The sequence below is a fragment of the Microcaecilia unicolor genome, chromosome 2, assembly GCF_901765095.1.
Source record: "Microcaecilia unicolor chromosome 2, aMicUni1.1, whole genome shotgun sequence".
Taxonomy (NCBI): domain Eukaryota; kingdom Metazoa; phylum Chordata; class Amphibia; order Gymnophiona; family Siphonopidae; genus Microcaecilia; species Microcaecilia unicolor.
In genome coordinates this window covers 642,845,409-642,863,242 of record NC_044032.1, presented here as the reverse complement: position 1 = coordinate 642,863,242, position 17,834 = coordinate 642,845,409, and the positions used below count along the sequence as shown (strand labels likewise).

Below are 17,834 nucleotides of genomic sequence, written 5' to 3'. Positions count from 1 at the left end.
AAAATATGGACCGTACTAGACTTCTATCACCACCCCCTCTGTATTGCTTTGTTGCTTTATACTTATGTTTCTTAAATGCTTACTACTGTACTATGTATTTGCAGTGCTTTTTTTGTGCCGGTACGCAACAGTACGGTGTACCGGCACCTTTTTTTTTTGCTCCCCCCGCCCCGTGACAGACGCAGTGCCAGCCCCCATTTCCGGCCGCTGCTGCTTCTGTTGAGCAGCAGCGGCCGCTACACAAAGAAAAAGATTAAAGAAAAACTTCAAACCTGGCTGAAACGCGGCACCCCGGCACTGTAGACAGCCATTAGGCATTGGCTGTTGCCCCGCAGCCGCTCCTCCTCTTGACTCTACATCACTGCGCTCCTCCGGGGTCTTCCTCCAGGGGCAGTGACGTAGAGGCAAGAGGAGGAGCGGCTGTGGGGCAACAGCCAATGCCTAATGGCTGTCTACAGTGCCGGGGTGCTGCGTTTCAGCCAGGTTTCAAATTTTTTTAAAAAAAATCTTCTTTTTCTTTGTGTAGCGGCCGCTGCTGCTCAACAGGAGAAGCAGCAGCGGCCGGAAATAGGGGCTGGTGCCGCGTGCGTCGCGACTTCGCGCCGTTCGCAGGAAACTTGGCAGGGAGAGGGAAACCAACAGAGGGAAGGATTGGGGAGAGAGAGAAAGAGGGAAAATAACAGAGGGAAGGATTGGGGAGAGAGAGAAAGAGGGAAAACAACAGAGGGAAGGATTGGGGAGAGAGAGAAAGAGGGAAAACAACAGAGGGAAGGATTGGGGAGAGAGAGAGAGAGGGGAAAACAACAGAGGGAAGGATTGGGGAGAGAGAGAAAGAGGGAAAACAACAGAGGGAAGGATTGGGGAGAGAGAGAGGGAAAAACAGATGGAAGGATGGGGAGAGAGGGAAAAACAGATGGAAGGGTGGGGAGAGAGAGAAAGAGGGAAAACAACAGAGGGAAGGATTGGGGAGAGAGAGGGGAAAACAGATGGAAGGATGGGGAGAGAGAGGGAAAAAACAGATGGAAGGATTGGGGAGAGGGGAAAAACAGATGGAAGGATGGGGAGAGAGAGGGAAAAACAGATGGAAGGATTGGGGAGAGGGGAAAACAGATGGAAGGATGGGGAGAGAGAGGGAAAAACACAGATGGAAGGATTGGGGAGAGAGGGAAAAACAGATGGAAAGATGGGGGAAGAGAGAGGGAAAACAGATGGAAGGATGGGGAGAGAGAGGGGGAAAAACAGATGGAAGGATGGGGAGAGAGAGAGAGGGAAAAACAGATGGAAGGATGGGGAGAGAGAGAGGGAAAACGGAAGGATGGGGAGAGAGAGAGGGAAGATGCTGGATGGAAGAATGCAGAAAGAAATAGGGGAGACACTGGAAGGATGGGGAGAGAAAGCAGAGCTGCTGAATGGAAAAGGGGAATAGAGAAAGACTGGAGAATAAGAGGAAGGGGCATGGGGAGAACAAGGGTGAGGAAAAGATGAAAAGCCACAGGTAGATGAAGGAAATTAAAGAATGGATAGTAAGAATGAATTAAATCTGGACAGAGAGAGAGCCTGAAAAATATTGAAGAAAGCAAAGAAAAAGGAGACAAAAATGACAAATGGCACAGAAGAGTTAAGCGAAAACAAAGGAAAGGAGAATCACAGACTGGGACCAATATGGAAAGAAAAACAGTCACCAGACAACAAAGGTAGAAAAAAATCATTTTATTTTCATTTTAGTGTTTGTAATATGTCCAATTTGAGAATTTACATTGGCTGTCTTATTTTGCACTGGGTATACTACTACTACTACTTAGCAAATCACGTTATTTTTTTCTCCTATAGTACTGTAATATTTTCAATGACGTCTGTTTATATGCGCCATGGCTGGTATAGGGGGTGTGGTTAATGTGGGTGTGGCTATCATAGGGGTGGAGCCATATGTGGTGACCCCGCCCATAATGAGTACCGGCACCTTTTTTTCTACAAAAAAAGCACTGTGTATTTGTATTATTGAACCGGAGCCTACCTCTACGGTATTGTGGAAGCCACATTAGGCCTGCAACTAAGTGGGAAAATGTGGGATATAAATGTGTTAAATAAATAAATAATGCGGATGATAGTGACAATAATGACGATAAAGTATTCTTTGCTATACGGAAATCAAGTATTTCAGAGATTCTCTTGATCAAAACCTGCAGACTCAAATCAGAAGACATCAGTAATATTAGTCATTTAAGTTGCTGAGACGCTCACAGAGGGTCCTGTGCTGGACTCATGATTCCTAAGGGAAATGTTCCTCCTGAAGAAGGAGTGTTGGAAATGCGGTCTCTCGCATGGAGGAACAAAAGAGAGAAGGTGTGAAGAGTTAGAAGGTGCTTAAAGTCTGGAAACAGTATGTAAATTCCAGGAAGCCCTTGACACACTGCACTGATTCACTCTGCTGAACTAACACTACTCCAAGAAGAGTGCTGGAGAGACTTTAGGCATATTTTCAAAGCAGTTTGGGAGGCTAAGTTCCATAGGTTTCTATGGAACTTTGGGAGGCTAAGTGCTTTGAAAATGAGCCTCATTTGTTGTGAACACTGTGCTCCTGCTTGATGTGATTTAGAAGATTTTCATGATTTATAAGAAGGACTATAATTTGAACCTTTAAGGACAATATCTAAGACACAAGTGGAAGATTTGAAATTGAGGAAACAACAATTGGGGAGCATGTACACAGATTGTGGATATATAGAAATGTGCCCACACAAGGTTTATGTGAATGGGTGGTGAAGTGAAGGGTGTGACTGGGCAAGTTCCGGAACTTACACAGCATAAGTGGTTTTATGTGATATATGTATTGTAATAAAAGAAATTAAATATTTTAAAGGAAGAATGTTTTTTGTGATATCAGTAATATTACAACATGGCCTGATTTGAAGGAACGTTTTATCAGACTGAACATTCCACTTAAGCACATAAGTATTGCTATACTGGGACAGACCAACAGTAGCCAATCCAGGTCACAAATACCTGGCAAGATCCCCAAAAAGTACAATACATTTTATGCTGCTTATCCTAGAAATAAGCAGTGAATTTTCCCACAAGTCCCATTTTAATAATGGCCTATGGACTTTTCCTTTAGGAAGCCATCTAAACCTTTTTTTTAAACCCCGCTAAGCTAACTGCTTTTACTACGTTCTCTGGCAACGAATTCCAGAGTTTAATTACATGTTGAATGAAGAAAAATGTTCTGCTAGCACAGTTGATGAACCTTTTTAGCTGTGCGTGATTAATGGTTCACAAGCGCACTCGCATGAGTGACAGTCATTTCAGAAATTTAGTTTTACTAAAAGCATAGTGGATTGAACTGCAGAGCAGTAAAGCTGTTGGGATAAAAACATTAACAATAGTTGCATTCATTGTAGTTGCGGTACTTTTACTTTTTACTCAAAAAGGCTACAGAGGAAATTGGAGGGTCATGGGATAGGAGGAAATGTCCTAATGTGGATTAAAAACTGGTTGAAAGATAGGAAACACAGAGTGGGGTTAAATAGGCAGTATTCACAATGGAGAAGGGTAGTTAGTGGGGTTCCTCAGGGGTCTGTGCTAGGACCGCTGCTTTTTAATATATTTATAAATGATTTAGAGATGGGAGTAACTAGCGAGGTAATTAAATTTGCTGATGACACAAAGTTATTCAAAGTCGTTAACTCGCGACAGGATTGTGAAAAATTACAAGAGGACCTTACGAGACTGGGAGACTGGGCGGCTAAATGGCAGATGACGTTTAATGTGAACAAGTGCAAGGTGATGCATGTGGGAAAAAAGAACCCAAATTATAGCTACGTCATGCAAGGTTCCACGTTAGGAGTTACGGACCAAGAAAGGGATCTGGGTGTCGTCGTCGATAACACGCTGAAACCTTCTGCTCAGTGTGCTGCTGCGGCTAGGAAAGCAAATAGAATGTTGGGTATTATTAGGAAAGGTATGGAAAACAGGTGTGAGGATGTTATAATGCCGTTGTATCGCTCCATGGTGCGACCGCACCTTGAGTATTGTGTTCAATTCTGGTCGCCGCATCTCAAGAAAGATATAGTAGAATTGGAAAAGGTGCAGCGAAGGGCGACTAAAATGATAGCGGGGATGGGACGACTTCCCTATGAAGAAAGACTAAGGAGGCTAGGGCTATTCAGCTTGGAGAAGAGATGGCTGAGGGGAGACATGATAGAGGTATATAAAATAATGAGTGGAGTGGAACAGGTGGATGTGAAGCGTCTGTTCACGCTTTCCAAAAATACTAGGACTAGGGGGCATGCGATTAAACTACAGTGTAGTAAATTTAAAACAAATCGGAGAAAAATTTTCTTCACCCAACGTGTAATTAAACTCTGGAATTCATTGCCGGAAAATGTGGTGAAGGCAGTTAGCTTAGCAGAGTTTAAAAAGGGGTTGGACGGTTTCCTAAAGGAGAAGTCCATAAACCGCTACTAAACGGACTTGGAAAAATCCAAAATACCAGGAATAACATGTATAGAATGTTTGTACGTTTGGGAACCTCGCCAGGTGCCCTTGGCCTGGATTGGCCGCTGTCGTGGACAAGATGCTGGGCTCGATGGACCCTTGGTCTTTTCCCAGTATGGCATTACTTATGTACTTATGTAGATCAGGCAATAACTTTTTTACTTTCACTTAAGTATTAAAATATACATTTCTTTCTATTTTTACTTAAGCACTTTGATCTAGTACTTTGAACAACATTGGTTGTTGATGATTATTATGATGAAAGAATAACCATTTTTTTTAAATGGTCATTTTTCTTATTTAAGAGTGAGCTTGACTTGAGCTTTGAGGCAGATACTCTCTCGGACTGGGGCAAATGGACTGGCAAGGCAGTGATTCCTTGGAGTTATTTCCCACCTGGCGTTGACAAGATGAATTCCTACGCAATCCATGGTTCTGGAATTGGAAGAACGTATGAATCCCTGTATCCCATACCCCCTGAGGAGATCAAAGAAGGTCAAGGGCCTAACTTGTGAGTATGGACATAAGGTTTCAAACTCCTGCCTTTGAAAATTATGCTTTTTTTTTTGGTTTAAGAATAAGAGTCTCAAAATGACTTAAAAAGGACATCACAGAGTGACAGGAAAATGATCCTACATATAAACATTGAGGAGTAATTCTGTAAAGGAAGTGTCTACATGTAGGCAGCAGATATACACACAAACCATTAGAATGATACACTGCTGTTCTATAAATACGCACATATTTCTACAAATTCTATAAATGAATCTAAAGTTAGGTGGGCAAATGTATGTCCAGAATAGGGTAAGTTATGTGCATAACATAATTAGCTAATTGGTGCTAAAATGGCACTTAATTATTGGAGACTAGGGAGAAAGGCCCGTTTCTGACACAAACGAAACGGGCGCTAGCAAGGTTTTCCTCGGAGTGTGTATGTTTAAGAGAGTGTATGTGAGAGTGAATGTGCGAGTGTGTGTGTGTGACAGGGGCGTAGCCAGACCTTGTCAGGAGGGGGGGGGGGGGCAGAGCCCGAGGTGGGGGGGGCACTGTTAAGCCGCCTCCCCCCTCCGGCGACCCCCCTTCCCCCGCTCGATCGCGCCGACACTCTTAAACCCCCCCCTCCCGCTACCAACCCACCCCCGCCGTCGCCGCCCACCCCATGAAGTACCTTGTTTGCTGGCGGGGATGCCCAAACCCTGCCAGCCAAGAGTGTTCTTCAGCGCCGGAGTTAGTAGACTCGGGCGCCTTCATTCAAGGACGTTCGTCTGAAGGATCAGCTGGTTTTGACGCATTTACGTCCTGCACGGGGCTACATGCACGGTGCAGGACGTAAGGCGTCAAAGCCAGCTGATCCTTCAGACGAACTTCCTTGAATGAAGGCGCCAAAGTCTACTAACTCCGGCGCTGAAGAACACTCTTGGCTGGCGGGGTTTGGGGATCCCCGCCAGCAAACAAGGTAAATCATGCGGTGGCGGGGCGGGCGGCGATGGCGGGGGAGGGTTGGTGGTGGGAGGGGGGGGGGTCATCGGCAGGGGGCCAGGGGCGAATCTGCGGGGGCCCAGGCCCCCTCAGGCCCCACGTAGCTACGCCACTGGTGTGTGACAGAGAGAGAGTGAGTGTGGGTGCGAGTGTGTGTGTGAAAGAGAGAGTAGAGTGTGAGAGTATGTGTGCGTTACACATACTCTCTGTGAGACTGCTGCCTGGGAATCTTTTCTTCCCTCTGCTCTGTGGTTTCTCCCTTCCGACATCTTCTGTCTTTCAGGCATTTGTGTGTTTATTTATTTCTGTCCCAAGGTTCTATTATCGTCTCTGTTGCTTCTGGGACTATTTCTCTACTTCAGGTATCCTGTATGGCTGCTTTGGTCTACGATGCCGTAGCCTTTTGCCGTCTGCTCTGCGTCTTCTACTGTCCTCTGAGCTGCTGTGCTCTTTCAAGGTTTCCTCTGATCTTGTCTCCCCCACTCTGGGATCTTTCCTGCTCTTTCTGAAATGCAGTTTGAAGGTAGAAACAATGCTGGAATCCAGTGTGACAGTGTGAGTTGAGTTTGCTTCTTGTAGTGCAAAGTGCCTGTCTGCGTCTGTGTTTCGGTAAAAACCCTGCTGTTCACAAGCATGCACTTTCCACAGAGAGGTCTAATCTCTGCCCCTCTGAACTATACCAGCTCTGGCTCTTGTTTTCAGCGGTGGCGACATGGGGGGGAGGGGCGGGACACGGCGCAAGGGGCGGGAGGGCGGAAGGAATTTAGCCAGCTGGCTGTTCAGAAGATCAGCTGGGCTCCGAGTGGTTGGATCCTTCTCTTGACGTCGCGTTAGCTGGGCTCCAAGGGCGGGAGGGCTCCGAGGGCGGGGCTACAAGAGCAAGTGCGATTCCTGTGGTTTGTCCCAGGGGCGTATCTGTGTGGTGCCATGGGGGCCTGGGCCCCCCAGGATTTTGCCCTGGACCCCCCTACCACCATCAACCCTCCCCTGCCGTCGCCGTGGGCTACCTTTGCTGGCGGGGGACCCCTACCCCCGCCAGCCGAGGTCCGCTTCCTCCTGCCGCTGCCTTTAAAAATATTCCTTCAGCTGGCGGGGGACCCCAACCCCTGCCAGCCGAGCCGAGGTCTTTTAAGTTCTTCTTCGATCGTCCTCTGTGCTGTTCAAAGCTGCTGAATCCAGTTTCGGAGTCTGATGTCGCTGCACGTTGTACGTGCAGGACGTCAAACTCACAGACTCTGTTTCTGTGAGTCTGACGTCCTGCACGTACAACGTGCTGCGACGTCAGACTCCGTCCAACTGGAAGGATGCAGCTTTCACAGCACGAGGATGAAGAACTTAAACAAGACCTCGGCTGGGCTGGTGGGGGTTGGGGTCCCCCGCCAGCTGAAGGAATATTTTTAAAAAACCGGCAGGAGGAAGCGGACCTCGGGGGTAGGTGACGGCGGTAGGCGGGGGAGGGTTAACGGTGGTAGGGGGGAGGGTTGATGGCGGTAGGGGGGGCGGCGGCCGGGGGGGCTATAATGTGCCCCCTCACTCTAGCCCCTGCCCCCCCTACCGCCAAACCTCAGATACGCCCCTGCACTGCCTTAAAGAATGCCCTCCAGGGACCTCTGTGCGGCTCAAGCTATTCTTAGAGCAGAACTGTGGGCGAGCAGAAGAATGAGCACACCTCCGTTCAGTTACTATGCTGTTCATGTAACTGAAAAAATGTTACTGTCCTATATGCAGGCAGTGAAGAAAAAAAGCAGGCATGGAATCCCCACTACTGTATCTGCAGTAGTGGCATAGCCACGGGGGACCTTGGGGTGTCTGTCCCCCCCCCCCCCACTTTGGGCTCAGGCCCCCTTCAAAATTGTGTCACAGGATGTATGACTAGGGTTACCACATGTCCGGATTTACCCGGACATGTCCTCTTTTGAGGACATGTCCGGGCAACCGGGCGGGTTTTGCCAATCTGCCCGTTTGTCCGGATTTTCTGGACAAACGGGCAGGCTGGTGGCCCTCATCTCCCCTTACGTTCCTACCCGCAACCTCCGCTCTCAAGACAAATCCCTCCTCTCAGTACCTTCTCCACCACCGCCAACTCCAGGCTCCTCCCTTTCTGCCTTGCCTCACCCCACGCCTGGAACAAACTCCCTGGGCCCATACGCCAGGCCCCCTCCCTGCCCATCTTCAAATCCTTGCTCAAAGCCCACCTCTTCAATGTCACCTTCGGCACCTAACCACCATACCTTTATTCAAGAAATCTAGACTGCCCCAACTTGACATTTCGTCCTTTAGATTGTAAGCTCCTTTGAGCAGGGACTGTCCTTCGTTGTTAAACTGTACAGCGCTGCGTAACCCTAGTAGCGCTCTAGAAACGTTAAGTAATAGTAGTAGTAGTAGATTGCTAGCCTCCCCTCCCCTTAGTTACTACTGCCCTGGTGGTCTAGTGACCCTCTTCCGCCTTCGGGGCAGGAAAGAGCCCCCTCTTTCCTGCCTGGAGCGCTGCCCTGCATGCATCCTTCCTGTTGGTGATCTCGGCGCCGATTCAAAATGGCCGCTGAGAGTTGAAGTGACCTTGCAAGACTTCAACTCTCTGCGGCCATATTGAATTGGCGCTGAGATCACCATCAGAAAGGATGCATGCAGGGCAGTGCTCCGGGCAGGAAAGAGGGGGCTCTTTCCTGCCCCGAAGAGGTCACTAGACCACCAGAGCAGTAGTAAGGTAAGGGGAGGGGGTGACGGGGAGGGGGGGGGTGATGGGGTGTGTGACAGGGGGGAGGGGAAAATGTGACAGGGGGCAGAGCGAGGGTGTGAAAGGAGGTGGGGTGGGGCATGTGTCCTTCTTTTTGGGGGACAAAATATGGTAACCCTATGTATGACTGGTGGCGGGGATGCCCAAGCTTTCCCTCTGATGTAACTTCCTGGTCCTGCAAACAGGAAGTTACATCAGAAGGAAGGCTCTGGGCTGGTGTGAGCTGCGGGTATGAGTTGCTGCTCACTGCCAGTAAAAAACTGAAGGATTTAAAAAGTACAGGGGTAGGGGGTGGTGGAGGGGTGCAGTTAAGAGACCACCGATTGCCTGGGGGGGGGGGGGGGGGGGAGGGATGCCAAGAGTCTTCAGGTGGCTGGGCTTCGGGATCCCCGCTAGCCACATCACAGCTGTTCCGCTGCTGGGTGGGCCAGAGTTCAAATTGGGTGGGCCTGTGCCCACTTGCCATACACCTAAGTTTGTCCCTGAGACAATAGAGGATGCCCAGGATTAGTGGGAGTGGCCGTGGGATTTGAACCCTGATTTCTCTGGTTCTCAGCCTGCCAATAGACTAATCTCCCCTCCTATATCTAATGAGCAGGGATATACTGCACAAGGCAGCAGCAGTGAACTGTTTGAGTATGAGATGCCAGATGGAGGAAACGTGTACAGATATTTCTGTTTTTATTTGATGCGGCTACTAGGACTCATCCATCAGATCTATGCCGACGACTAGCTTTTCAGCTGTGTATTATTTCCTCACAGCCTTCTTGCCGATTCTCCTCTATAATTCATTTTAGCAGCCTTTCAAAGGGTCTCTGCCACTGGGAAAATGAATTGTGCCTGTTCTGAATTTCTCTCCCTGGTTTCTGTCAGTGGTTTCCACAGCAGTGCTTAAGTGCTGTCAGATTCAGAAATAGATCCCATTCAGGTCTTAAGTGACTCTCTATCTTTGCCGGCCTTTGTTTTCCAGATAGTTGCCAATCAGGGTACTGTATATAGAGTTATCAAGGACAGCAAGCAATCTTACCCTGTAAAAAAAAAACCATTAAGAAAATACAAACAAAAATGCACAAGCTGCTAAATTAAGGGAAGAAAGTCTCCTATTTGTTCTGTCTCCTCCTTTCTCTCTTTGCATATTTTCTGTTTCTGAAAATTCAAGAAACTGTACTATCCTGATCATTTTGTACATGAGCAGTGGCGTAGGAAGGGGTGGAGCGGTGGGGCGGTCCGCCCCGGGTGCATGCCACTGGGGGGGGGTTACTTCCTGTTCCGGGGCAGAGAGAGCAGGGAACCAACGGAGCCGACGCAGCTCCCAGCGACGACATGCACTCGGGGCGGAGCGCCAGTGGTAAGAATGTGCTCCGAGGGGGGGGGGGGGGTGCGCCTTGCTGCACCCCGGGGGGGGGTGTGCGCAGCGGCAACCCGCCCCGGGTGTCAGCCGCCCTCGCTACGCCACTGTACATGAGTTGTCACATTAATACATAAGCAGTAAAAGAACAACAACAAAGACAATTTCTCATTGGTGATGTTCAGTCTTGTCTCTGTTCGTGTTACTTTTCTAGTTGACGGCAAGAAACAACATGTCGTGTCCCTAGTTGCCCCAGTATTTTAAATGCTGGCTGTGCAAAAAAGTAAGGCCTCCTTTTACAAAGCTGCGCTAGTGATTCTGGGGTGGCAAATATCACAAAGCCCATTCACTTCCTATGGGCTTTGCCGCATTTGCCGTGTCAGAATCGCAAGCGCGGCTTTGTAAATGGAGCAGCAGTTACTGAGAAAAGGAGAAGAGTGGGGGAAGATAGGCTCTTTCCAATCAATAGGGGAGACGTAGATTTGAAAAAAGTATAATATTTATTGGAACAGGTTGACTCAACACAGCCATGTTTCGGCGCTGTAGCGCCTTCTTCAGGAGTCTACAAAGCCAAATGTAAAACATAAATAGATATAACTATAAATTGTGAACAACAATAATTGTAAAAGAATGTTATAGATATATTAACATAGGAGTGGAGAAGTGGCCTAGTGGTTAGGGTGGTGGACTTTGGTCCTGGGGAACTGAGGAACTGAGTTTGATTCCCATTTCAGGCACAGGCAGCTCCTTGTGACTCTGGGCAAGTCACTTAACCCTCCATTGCCCCATGTAAGCCGCATTGAGCCTGCCATGAGTGGGAAAGCGCAGGGTACAAATGTAAAAACCGCCCGATTTGGCAGGAAGAGCGTGCAGCTGACGAGACTGGCTGTGTTTTGGCGGCTGCTAGGGTCCCGGCGGCGCTGCTGCCGCGGGCCCGGCTTCCAGAACTGTCGGTGGTGGGCTGGTTGAGAGGGGAGGGGGGGAGGGATCGTCAGCCGTGTGTCTGTTGTGTGCGCGCTTGAGCCGCGGTGTTCCCGCCTCCTCCTCTTCCACTGAGGGGAACAGGTGGAGGCGGCCGGCCTAAAGGGGGGGTGGGAGGGGGGGGGAAGACGCGCTCTCCAGCAGGTTTTCCCTCGCTCGCGGTAGGTGGTGTGGCTTTTTTGTTGTTGTTGTTGTTGTGGTGGTGGTTGTGTTGTTGCGTGGGCAGGGTTTCCCTGTCGCAAGGTGCCTCCAATCCCTCTGTTTCTCTCTCCTAACCTGAAATCGGTATTAGCAAGGACCGTTGTTTATGTGGTTTATTCGCTTAGTACAAAACGAGATTGATGCCGCATCTTTTTCTGCCGCCCTCTTTCTCCCCTCCCCCCCCTTACACTTGGTTGAAGCTTTGCACTTATTTGTGGACACATTTTACTATGTTGTCGTCCCCTATGCTTTGGGCGGGGGAGGGGGTGTAAGGTACAAAACCTTAATAAATCGAAACTCTTATAGTACAGGAGCGGCAAACTTATTTTGATGTTGGGCCGCACCAGAAACAAAATGTATTTGAGGGTTTTTTTTATTTATTGCATTTGTATCCCACATTTTCCCACCTGTTTTCAGGCTCAATGTGGCTTACATAGTATTGTTAACATAGTTATTCCAGTATATTAGGTATAGTTAGTATTCTGTAGAGGTTAATTAGGGGAAGAAGGAATGGTATTTATAGAAGGTGGGCTTTCATAACTGAATGGGTTGGTGAAGTGGATTAGTGGGGCTGCTCGGTCATTGTTCTGGGCAGACTTCTACGGTCTGTGCTCTGAAAATGGAAGAAACAAATCAAGGTCAGGTATACACTTAAAGTAGCACATATGAGTTTAAATTGTTGGGCAAACTAGATGGACCGTGCAGGTCTTTTTCTGCCGTCATCTACTATGTTATGGTAGTGATGGGCAGACTTATACTGGTGGGAGGTGGGGATAGTGCGGGGCAGACTTATACGGTCTGTGCCCTGAAGAGGACAGGTACAAATAAAAAGTAGCACATAAGAGTTTATCTTGTTGGGCAGACTAGATGGACCGTGCAGGTCTTTTTCTGCCGTCATCTACTATGTAATGTTACTATGTAACAAAAATAAAATATACACCAAGCCCCCTCCCTGCCCATCTTCAAATCTTTGCTTAAAGCCTACCTCTTCAATGTCGCTTTCGGCACCTAACCATTGACCTCTATCCAGGAAATCCAGATTGCCCCAATTTGATTGACTGCATTTTTGTCCATTAGATTGTAAGCTCCTTTGAGCAGGGACTGTCCTTCTTTGTTAAATTGTACAGCGCTGCGTAACCCTAGTAGCGCTCTAGAAGTGTTAAGTAGTAGTAGTAAATATACGTCTCCCCTATTGATTGGAAAGAGCCTATCTTCCCCCACTCTTCTCCTTTTCTCTCTATATTGTTTCGTGGGGATTAAGTGCACCTCCACACTTCGTGTGGTTTCCTTTTTTAGAGCACTTCCTACTGGCCACTAAAGGGTAGATTCAAGAAAGTGCACTGAAAATTAGCTAGGAAAAATATGGACAAGGCATTGCTGTTATAGAATCAAGCATGCTGGAGGTGGTGGAGATGAAAATGGTAACAGAATTAAAAACAAAATGCATGGGATAAACACAGAGGAATCCTATATGGAAGGTATGGAACTGAATAAGCTTAGAGCTGATTACATGCCAACACTAGTAATTAGGAAGCAAAGCCAGTGCTGGACAGACTTCTAAGGTCTGTGCCCTGATCATGGCTGGACAGATTCAGCTTCAGTAGCTGGAGAACAAGGTCAATTCTGGGCAGACTTCTAAGGTCTGTGCCCTGATCGTGGCTGGACAGATTCAGCTTCCGTAGCTGGAGAACAAGGTCAATTCTGGGCAGACTTCTAAGGTCTGTGCCCTGATCGTGGCTGGACAGATTCAGCTTCAGTAGCTGGAGAACAAGGTCAATTCTGGGCAGACTTCTAAGGTCTGTGCCCTGATCGTGGCTGGACAGATTCAGCTTCCGTAGCTGGAGAAAAAGGTCAATTCTGGGCAGACTTCTAAGGTCTGTGCCCTGATTGTGGCTGGAGATTCAGCTTCCGTAGCTGGAGAACAAGGTCAATTCTGGGCAGACTTCTAAGGTCTGTGCCCTGATCGTGGCTGGACAGATTCAGCTTCCGTAGCTGGAGAACAAGGTCAGTTCTGGTCAGACTTCTAAGGTCTGTGCCCTGATCGTGGCTGGACAGATTCATCTTCTGTAACTGGAGAACAAGGCCAGTGCTGGGCAGATTTTTACAGTCTGTGCCCGAAAATAGCAAGGACAAATCAAGGTGAAGTATGCAAACTTGAAAGTTACCGGCCACTATCCAACATCCCATTTTTAGGGAAACATATAGATCAAACAGTCTGTGATCAACTCAGTGATTGACTAGAAGAGGGAAACTGGCTAGATCCATGTCAGTCTGGATTCAGAATTGGTTATGGAACAGAAACCATCCTTGTATCCCTACTAGATGATCTTCACAGAAACCGAGACAAGGGATTTGCCTCAGTGTAAGTACTGCTAGATTTCTCAGCAGCTTTTGACACTGTGGATCATGATATCTTGCTAGCACGACTGACAGAAACAGGTATCAATGGTACAGTACTTGCCTGGTTCAGATCCTATCTATCAGACAGGCAACAATCCATAATGTTTGGCAGCAACTCATCACCACCATGGGCACTGACTTGTGGGGTACCACAAGGATCGATACTGTCACCTATTCTGTTCCATATCTACCTCAAACCACTAGCCGAACTGATTCGGTCAATGAACACTCAGTTCTACATCTATGCGGATGATATGCAGCTACTCATACCCATTGAACCTGACTTACCTACAGCCCTGAATAAACTGATTACCTATCTAACATCAGTTTAAGAATGGGCTAAACACAACAAACTTTGCCTGAACCCAAGTAAAACCGAGCTTCTATGGGTCCCTAACACAAGTGGGGACATACCTGACATCAAAATTTCTTTTGGGAAATATGAACTCCCCCTCAAACTACAAGTCAGGAACCTTGGAATACGGCTCGATTCAACACTTACTCTGATCCCCAAATCCAAGCAACCTTCAAGAGCAGCTTCTATCACTGGTGACAACTATGCTGCCTGTCTCCTTACATTGAGAAGGCAAGTTGTGCATGCTATGATAACATCAAGACTAGATTATTGTAATGCACTCTACACTGATCTTACTACAAAGGGTCTGCACCAGCTCCAGTCCATTCAGAATGTTACAGCTACACTAGTGAAAGACTGTAAGCGGCATGACCACATCATACCATTTTTGCAAAAACTTCACTGGCTACCAGTACAATACAGGGCCAAATTTAAAACTCTATGTTTGACCTTCAAGGCCCTTAAAGGAAATGGCCCTTGAAGAACAGGATCTCCCTCTACACATCTCCAAGGTCCCTAAGTCCTCCTAAGGAGTATCCCTAACCACACCCTCTTCCAAGGACATTACATGATGTGATACCTGAGTAGCCCCACACTCTGAAATGCACTCCATGAAAGGCTTTGCTTAATGCAAGACTATCTATATTTCAGGAAGCAGGTGAAAGCTTGGCTCTTCAACCAGGGCTTTAATGGAAAAAGTAAATGACACAGGCTGCACATGCTTACCTATCCCTACCCTTGCTAAGATAATGTTGAAGCACCTTTCTGGAGGATGTAATGGGGCAGTTCTACAAACTGAAGAGTAGCAAATCTCCTGGACCGGATGGTATTCATCCCAGATTACTGATAGAACATATCATCACCATGGAAAGCAGCCTGCGGAGTACCTCAAGGATCACCTCTATCACCAATACTCTTCAATATGATGATGATCCTACTGGCAAAGTCCTTATCCAATCGAGGCCTCAACCCATTCATCTATGCAGATGATGTTACAATCTACATTCAATAAAAAATATTTACAAAAAAAAAAAGAAATTGAACACTGAAAAAACACACTGCCTCATCCTCTCATCTCAACATAACAATTACAAACCCGCAACCATAAACACCCCAGGACACACACTCCCTAAATGAGACAGCCTAAAAATACTCGGCGTCACAATCGACTGGAACCTTACTCTCGAGAGCCAAGTAAATACCGTAATAAAGAAAATGTTCTATTCAATGTGGAAACTCAAACGAATAAAACCTTTCTTCCCAAGGGATACTTTTTGAAACCTAATACAATCAATGGTCCTTAGCCATGCAGATTACTGCAATGGAATCTCTGCGGGATGTAAAGAACAACTCACAAAAAAACTCCAGACCGCCCAAAACACAGCAGCCAGACTGATATACGGTAAAGCACGATTTGAAAGTGCTAAACCCCTGCGAGAGAAGCTGCACTGGCTCCCAATCAAAGAACGGATCATCTTCAAAATCTGCACTTTGGTCCACAAAATTATCTATGGTGTAGTCCCAGGATACATGATAGACCTCATAAATCTACCAACCAGAAACCGAATCGGATCATCACGATCATACCTAAACCTACATTACCCAAACTGCAAAGGACTAAAATACAAAACAACTTACACATCTAGCTTCTCCTACATAAGCGCACAACTTTGGAATGGACTCCCAAAAGCTGTGAAAACAATCCATGACCACCTAAACTTCAGGAAATCACTAAAAACTCACCTCTTCAAAAAGGCCTATCCCACCGATCCAACGTAAATCCCCACACCCAGCAACACAGCATAACCAATGATCGTACTGAACAATTTATAATCTTCATTCCCTTCGACCCCATGATGCCTGATTCACACCTACCTCATTTGACCACAACATAACCTCGTATTTGTTATCAACCGAATTGGCAAATACCTTTACGGTACTATGTAAGCCACATTGAGCCTGCAAATAGGTGAGAAAATGTGGGGTACAAATGTAATAAATAAATAAATAGCTTTTCGGAATAGAAGATAGGAACTTATGCTTTTGATTTCTTTTGGAATGAGATTCCACCATTTGGATCCTATATAACCAAATCCAGCTATATAAACAGATTTGTATGTTACATTTTTATAACTAGGTAAATGTAATAACAAATATTCTCTCAATGCTGGCTTTGCTTGTCTATCTGACTGGATATTTAGGCTCATCATAGAGTCAGGTGCCATACCAAATAGAATTTTGAAAATTAATGTACATGCTTTGAACATAATTCACCCTCTAATTGGAAGCCAATGTAATGCAGTAAGTAAAGGGGTGGCCTTGTTAAATTTTGTTGCCCCATAAATTAATTGTGCTGCTGTTTTTCATGCTGTCTGAAGCAATTTAAATATAGATTCTTTGCTTCCTACATAAATTGCATTACAGTAGTCTAATTGTGAAAGTGTCAGTGTTTGAACTAATAATCTGAATGAGCTCTCGTTAAAGTAAGTTTGAACATCTTAGCAATTACTTCTTGGGCTTGGTCTTCAAAGGAAAGATGTTACATAAGTACATAAGTAATGCCACACTGGGAAAAGACCAAGGGTCCATCGAGCCCAGCATCCTGTCCACGACAGCGGCCAATCCAGGCCAAGGGCACCTGGCGAGCTTCCCAAACGTACAAACATTCTATACATGTTATTCCTGGAATTGTGGATTTTTCCCAAGTCCATTTAGTAGTGGTTTATGGACTTGTCCTTTAGGAAACCGTCTAACCCCTTTTTAAACTCTGCTAAGCTAACCGCCTTCACCACGTTCTCCGGCAACGAATTCCAGAGTTTAATTATTTTTATTTTATTTGTACCCTGTGCTTTCGCGCTTTCCCACTCATGGCAGGCTCAATGCGGCTTAGGTACTTATTTGTACCTGGGGCAATGGAGGGTTAAGTGACTTGCCCAGAGTCACAAGGAGCTGCCTGTGCCTGCAGTGGGAATCAAACCCAGTTCCCCAGGACCAAAGTCTACCACTCTAACCACTAGGCCACTCCTCCTATGCATTGGGTGAAGAAAAATTTTCTCCGATTTGTTTTAAATTTACTACACTGTAGTTTCATCGCATACATGTTGATGTATGGTTTGCTCTAATCACTTATTAATGTCATTTTTAAATCCACAGCCACAGGCTGGAATATTTTCAAGCGTTCAGTTTGAAATGGATCATGGGAGAAGATTGGGAGCAGCCACCCTCGGACTTATGGGAACCAGCACCTTAAGTATCTTTCATCAAGTAGCTTATAAATTCACCGAGCAACAGCTCCTAAGTCCAATACATGCTGTAAACATTCCTTAAATTTGTTTTGCAATGTTTCATTTCTGTAATGGCTACAAATGATGGTGAAGGCGATGTATTTTTCTGCATCTAAAGGTGTTTTAAATTATAGGTATTTATTTTCAGCAGTTTATTTCAGGTCAGTTCCAACCTTGGCACAGTCAAATAAATTTTACTTCAGTCACTTGAAATGTCTACTTTTGTCTTTCCTGTGGAGGAACAGTTTACTCTTATCAGGAACAAAGTGGTAAATAAAAATAAAAAAAAAAAAATAATAGGGTGACTCCTTTTTATTGAACGTATACATTTTTGACTAGCTTTCAGGAGTCAAAATGTATTAAGCTGGTCATCTTACATTGTTTGTTGTTTTCATTTATGAACCTTTAAAGTGAACTAACTTGGCAACCACACAACCACAATGTAACAGTACTCTACACAAACTAACGTTTCTATGGGGATTACCTTCTTTTTGAGGTAAAACAATATTTATTTATTGCATTTGTATCCCACATTTTCCCACCTATTTGCGGGCT

General features: G+C 46.2%; 1 protein-coding gene across 1 annotated transcript in view; it reads left to right on the top strand.

Annotated features, from left to right (window-relative positions):
- The window catches only part of C2H4orf33 (chromosome 2 C4orf33 homolog), a 37,559-nt gene extending 20,314 nt beyond the window's left edge, over positions 1–17,245 (top strand). Inside the window, exons 4-5 of the mRNA XM_030192709.1 lie at positions 4,800–5,005; positions 17,149–17,245. Coding sequence (XP_030048569.1) covers positions 4,800–5,005; positions 17,149–17,245 — 303 coding nt within the window. The remainder of the gene's footprint in view (positions 1–4,799; positions 5,006–17,148) is intronic.
- Positions 17,246–17,834: the final 589 nt, after the last annotated feature.